The sequence below is a fragment of the Limulus polyphemus genome, unplaced genomic scaffold (genome assembly GCF_000517525.1).
Source record: "Limulus polyphemus unplaced genomic scaffold, Limulus_polyphemus-2.1.2 Scaffold2168, whole genome shotgun sequence".
Taxonomy (NCBI): domain Eukaryota; kingdom Metazoa; phylum Arthropoda; class Merostomata; order Xiphosura; family Limulidae; genus Limulus; species Limulus polyphemus.
The window spans coordinates 63,609-70,025 of NW_013667778.1; the positions used below are offsets into that span (position 1 = coordinate 63,609).

General features: G+C 31.8%; 1 protein-coding gene and 1 non-coding gene across 3 annotated transcripts in view; one reads left to right on the top strand and one right to left on the bottom strand.

The window, feature by feature from the left end:
- Window positions 1-1,511, top strand: part of LOC106466148 (casein kinase II subunit beta) — a 12,527-nt gene extending 11,016 nt beyond the window's left edge. For both annotated transcript variants that reach the window (XM_013926389.1, XM_022394107.1), the window contains exon 7: window positions 1,192-1,511. In XM_013926389.1, coding sequence (XP_013781843.1) covers window positions 1,192-1,300 — 109 coding nt within the window. In that variant the 3' untranslated portion in view covers window positions 1,301-1,511. The remainder of the gene's footprint in view (window positions 1-1,191) is intronic.
- A 3,808-nt stretch (window positions 1,512-5,319) lies between these two features.
- Trnae-uuc lies at window positions 5,320-5,391 on the bottom strand. The gene has a single exon. It is a non-coding gene; the product is annotated as a tRNA-Glu (tRNA).
- Between the last annotated feature and the right edge of the window lie 1,026 nt (window positions 5,392-6,417).

Consider the following 6,417-nt stretch of genomic DNA (forward strand, 5'->3'; position numbering starts at 1 on the left):
TAGATTATTGCTATTTTGAAATAAGTTCTTAAACATATTTTTCCTAAAACAGAACAGTAAATAAAGAAGTAAATCAAACAATTATATCTTTTAGTTACGACCTTTGTACTCAGTTGCTGCTTGACGTAGGTTGATAAGCCTTTAAAAGTTGTGCACGTGGTGGATACGAAACAAAATTTATATATACATTTAAATAACTAAAAGATCATAAATTACTACATTAATGCCATAGCATTCCACTATAATTTATAAAACTTAGTAATTAAGATGTATTTTAATCTAAAAAGATATGAAATTTTGAGCAGACTAAAGACACACCCTACCTCATTGAAATATTGGTTTAAAAGAAAGATATGGTGCCGAGTCCATTAAAATTGCTGAAAAAGCCACCAGGGAGACATTCTGAGCTTCCAATTGGTTATTCATGTCATATATAAAAGTAAGTGTATATAAGGGAGTGTTTCCAAAAATGGAAAGAGGTGGGTGGGGTGCCATAGATTGATTTATTACATGAGCAATATCTTAGCAAATTGAAAAGATAAGAGGCTCTTATTTTATATTCTGTCTTGCCAATATTGGTAATTTGAGTTTCTAATTCGTTCAAAACTATAGACTTAGTATTTTGACTTCACAAACATACAGTTTGAACCAGTGCTGCATTCAACATACCATTATCTGTTTGTTTTTTTTAATATTTGCTTTTAAGTTAAGAAATTGAATAATATATAGTACTAAAATTTTAATTATAATCTACTTATTGATATAAGTTCATAAAATAGTAGTTCAATAAAATTTTGAATGTGAGTCAACAAATGAGATGACATGGCCTTTCACCCATGACCCATCTCGAAAGGCTTAAAAAACAAGTTGTAATTTTTAAAGTGACAAAAATGTTTAGTAAACATTAAGAATTTGAACTTCTTTACATATTTTCCTACTATGGTTAATGCATAGCTACATTTTTTTTATTATAATTAATTTATAAAACTCACTGTAGTATACGTAAATTATACAGAAATACTCATTGTATCAAAGTAACTTAGAAGACATGTTTATATTCATGGCATAAAAATCAATTTGGAGCCTTTTTTTATTTTAAATTTTGCTTTGAATTACTAATTAATGAATGCTGAATAATACATTTTGAAATTGTTGTGTGATTTTGTATCAAAAGTCAATTTCTTTTTTCAGGCTCTATGGTTTTAAGATTCATCCTCTTGCCTATCAGCTGCAACAGAAAGCAGCTGCTAATTTCAAGGCTCCAGTCCGGACAATGAGCTACAACAATGGCAAACGTTGACATCTGCTTTCTTTTAAATCATATTTCATATTATGTGTAGTTGTTTTTTAAGTAAACCATATTGTATTGTGTACTGTACAGAATTAATGTGATAATGACAATTAAATGTGTCATTTGTTTGTTTAATCAAAGGCATTGTAAGATTTTTAACTAAAGAAATGGATTTGAGTTCAGTCCAACGTGCAAATAAAAGTGTTAAAAGAATACCCAAGGTAATCGTTTGTCTGCATTTACATGTTTATTACTTCTTTATTCTATAAATGCTAGTACAGATTGGATTATACATCCTAATTACATTCAGACAGCATGAGATGGTGGTCTTGCAAGGTTTTGGAACTTACTTTTTAAAAATAAAATTAATTTTAAGTGTTTCTCTGCAGAATACGTTTTTAGAAGCGACACATTTTTAGGGAGAGAAGTAATCAGACCCAAAATAAGTGGGATTTTAATATTGAGGTAAATGTTTAATTGCATGACTCAAATCTCAATTCAAGTTGTGAAGGTTACAAAACAAAGAAATGTAATGTTGTTTATCATCCTTGCATACATTAGGTTGGCCTGTCTTTTCACCCGTTGTTTCTTCCATAACTCAATTTTGTTCCATTTTGATCTTGGTCACATGATGTTGGCTCACTCGGATTAGTGCTCTGACTAACTAAATCCCTGCTATTTTCACTTTATTGTCATCCAAACATTTGTCCAAAGTACCAAGTCTTTTGCAGATTTTAAGAAAATGGACAATGCTTTTTTGTTATCTGTTTCCTTCAAAACTTAAATCTAACATACTAATTGAAACTTGAAACCGTCAGTACTTGGTGAGACTCCATAATTTAAGAATTGAGGAAAAGCAAGACAGTTGTACGTTTCACAAATAGATCATTTATTGTCAAGTAGTATCTTTTACATATATTAGAACTCACTTCAGTTTTATGTCAGTATGAGAAGTTCTGATGTTTTTGAATATACTCCACTAACTTGCATCAATTGGATATATTATGATTCAAAATCAGATAAATAATACTCACTGATGATGCCTTGACTGGTAAAACCATGGTCGAAATACAAACTTACATCCCGTATATCTTCCATGAGATGGAACTATTAACATGAGGAATTTGCCACAAGAACTAAAAGTATCGTAATGAAAATCTCTGTTGATATGATGATTTTCAGCACTTGAGATAGTATTTTTTAAGTGGCAATATCATCAAATTGTAAAATTTAATTATGAGGTTTAAGAAACATCTTCAAATATCACAACTCTTTCTTTTCTTCATAAATCTTTCACTTGAGTTAGAAAAGAAGATACATTGTACTTTAATCTGAATTTAAACTAAGAAATATCAATAAAAATAACATTTATTTTTAATGACTTGATATAAAACTTACTAAACAGGTAGGCGTGGCCTGATGGCTAGCATGCTTGGACTGAAGGTTCATGGTTTGCATCCCATTTCTGCTAAAACGTACTCTGCACTTTAGGGTTGTGGGTGCTCTATAAACCTTACTCTTGAATCAGACAAAAGAGTCAGTGGTGTGTGCTGTTAACGATATGTCTTCCTTATTGTCAGTCAGCTTAACTTGGGAATGGCTATGTACAGATAGCTCTTTATGTAACTTTGCACAAAAAATTCTGAAACAAACAAGACTTTAAAATATATGTTTACAGCAATATTACTATCCATTTTTGAAGAATGGCTGAATAATAACAATTACTTTCTCACAAATGCATTGAAATTATCTACAATGTATATAAAAATTTTCTTACAAAAATAAAGGTTTAATGAATTATTTTCCTATTAAAATTTGTAATGATATTTATACAATTGTACGCAGGCTAGGTGGTTAGGGCCCTCGACTCGCAATATGTGGGGTGCGGGTTCTAATCCTCGTCACACCAAACATGCTCGCCCTTTCAGCCATTGGGGTGTTATAATGTGATGGTCAATCCCACTATTCATTGGTAAAAGAGTAGCCCAAGAGTTGGCGGTGAGTGGTGATGACTAACTGCCTTCCCTCTAGTCTTACACTGCTAAATTAGGGACGGCTAGTGCAGATAGCTCTCGTGTAGCTTTGCGCGAAATTCAAAAACAAACAAACAAGAGCTTAATTTTCTCTGTGAAATGTTTCATTAATTTACAGGAAATGCTAACATTTTTCAGTTTGTGAAATTTTTATTTGGACAAGTCATGTTGTATGTTGACAATTAAAAAGACTTCTTCCACATTCACCAAGCTGTTCTTCAAACTTTATTCTAGGGAACTTCCTGTTTTACGTAGGCTGGTGCATCAGGTGTGTATCAGTAGATTTAGGAAACAAACATAGCTTTTATTCTATTTCGTTACGTACTGATAGACTTCTTTTTTCCCAGTGGTCTTGACAGTGCTGTTCTGACTTTTTTATTACATCAAGCAAGGAATGGGAAAGGTCCAACAGGGTCTTTCTGATGCCATCTTGTTATTAAACTATATTTTTGTTAATGTTCTCAACCTGTACGTTTCCACTTATAACTTTTTATTCCCATATCTCTAAGATACAACATATATTACTTCACAACCAGCATGAGGTTTCTAGGTAAGTTATGCCTTGATCGTGGGTTATAGGCCTGTTCAAAGGTGAACTTTGTACTGATAGTTCACAAATAACTAGCTGAAACATGAGGAATCTAAGATAAATGTTGGATGTTGAGGTTAACGAAACTCTTTCAAGCTGATAAGCAAGCTAAGCTGGAGAAATAATTAACACTGTAGAAAAACAGTAAATGTAATAATTCTGCTTCTATTAACATACTTTAGTAGATTAAAGAACTTAAATTTTACGTTTTTATACTCGAAAAGATAAGTTATCCTCAGATTACTTGTTAAACTTAGCAGATCCCACCCATGAATGTCATAGTTGGCATTTGTGGCTATTACAGGGCGTAGCCAGTATATTTCGTTTCGGGGAGGGGGGATATACCTAGATTAATACCCCCCCCCCCAAAAAAAAGTTTACACTTCCAACGTTCCGTTTGGTTTATATTTAGCATAATTAATATTTTACTTCTTGGGATAGAAGAAATTTCGGGAGGGGGCATCCCTACCTCCATGTCTACAGCCCTGGGCTGTTATATAGGGCAGGTAGCACTTAGTGTGAAATTATGTAGGTGAGCGCAAGATGTTCCCTTTTCAGAAATTTCACCTTATTGTGATTAGTTGCATTTAGAGAATTATCGCGAAGGGTTCCTAACTTTTGTTGCCATTTTGTTCTCCAAAGTTTCGAGAAGAAGGTTAACATAGAAACTGCTATAAATTTTTATTTGCTCTACTGGTAGTTGGTGTATTTCTTAACTTCGCGATTTGTTCCTTCGGCATTATTTTTAATTACTTATTAACTTTATTCGCATTCAGGAAAGTTTTAACTTATCATTTGAGTTTGTTCGTTTGTTGTGTTTTAGTGCAAAGCTACATAATGGCCGGTCTGTGCTCTCTCCTGTATTTTAGCGTTGTAAGTCCGTAAACTTACCGCTCACCAGCTGTAACTTGTCTGAGAGTGCTTGCAAACGTTCAACATGTTATTTTTGTTTTATTTTATTTAAATTTAAAAATTGTCCTAAATAGCATCCCCCTAGTGACACAGTGGTAAGTCTGCAGACTTATACCGCTAGAAACCGGGGTTCGATATCCGTGGCGGGCAGAGCACAGATAACACTTTGTGCTTAATAATATAAATCAACCTAAATAACAGCGTTATTCTTTATCTTTTCTCGGTCTTGCATAACTGATTAGCTTTACTGGAAAAAAGTAGAGGAGGAGGCGATAATGTTGAGTGTTTGAAGGCTCATAAATCATTATTTCTTATATATTTTCCAAAAACATTTTATCTCATATAGGCTATCGCAGACTCAGTGGAACATAAACTTACCCAATAATTAATAAGACGCAATGTAACTGATAATTGAATAAGGTAAGGATAAATTTAAGAAACGTTTAATAACAGTCATATATAATAACAAATTAAAATTATAGATAAAATATAACTTCCCATGCCGGGAATCGAACCCGGGCCTCCTGGGTGAAAGCCAGGTATCCTAGCCACTAGACCACATGGGATTAAGTATTAAAGATACTTACAATTTATATATTCTATTATATATTGTGTCAAATATCTATTTTATATATTTTATTATTATAATGTACTAAAATTAAGCATTTTACTAGTTTGAACGTTTGGAAGCTAAAATCTATATTGTACAATAATAAAAATATAAACGTGACTCGTACTTTGTTTATTCTTACTCGGCAATACCTACGACACGTTAAATCATTTTCCAACGCACAAACTGTATTCAAACACATATTTCCTTTTTATTTAGAATACTAATTAATTTGATAATACATAGTTACACATTTATTTTTTATTGGCTATGCAACATTTCTTGATTCCATGATGTAAGTAGGAAGATACATTTAAATATATATATTACGATACTCAAATATGCACCATAATACTCTTTCAACATACTTAGATATGGAGGTAAGAAAACACTGACCTTCATCTTTGTAATGTGTATTAACCCATTAATTAGCGTATGCCACAATGTTCCGTCGTCCTAAAAGCAAGAAAATAAATATTCAAAACTAAACTATTAAGTATTAATGAAAATATATATTGGCCTAAGCCCATTTTTTATTGCATTGTTTTAAGACATTGGTCCAATGTATTTAACTTTTAACGTAATTAAGTTATGTACGTGCGATGTAATACGTAAATCTATTCACTATTAATAATAATACTTTGAGCTACTCACGTTGATAACTTGCTTTCTCATACACACAAACACCTCCCACCCTCACAAATAGAAAATTAATAAAAATAACCAAAAACGATTATTTTAACTTTAACAATATATAAATTAGCTACTGAATAAATGATAAATAAATTTAATTTCACGAATACAAAAAACAGTACTTATTGGGATCAAGTTTTGAGAAACATGTACCCTTAAACCACTGACATCATATAAACTATAAAACCGTAAAGTGTTGTTTTAAGCTGTATTTTCTTTAAATATTAGAAAGACCGACGTTTTTAAAATTCACAGAAGTTTTTATCGGTTATACTAAGTAAAACTAGTG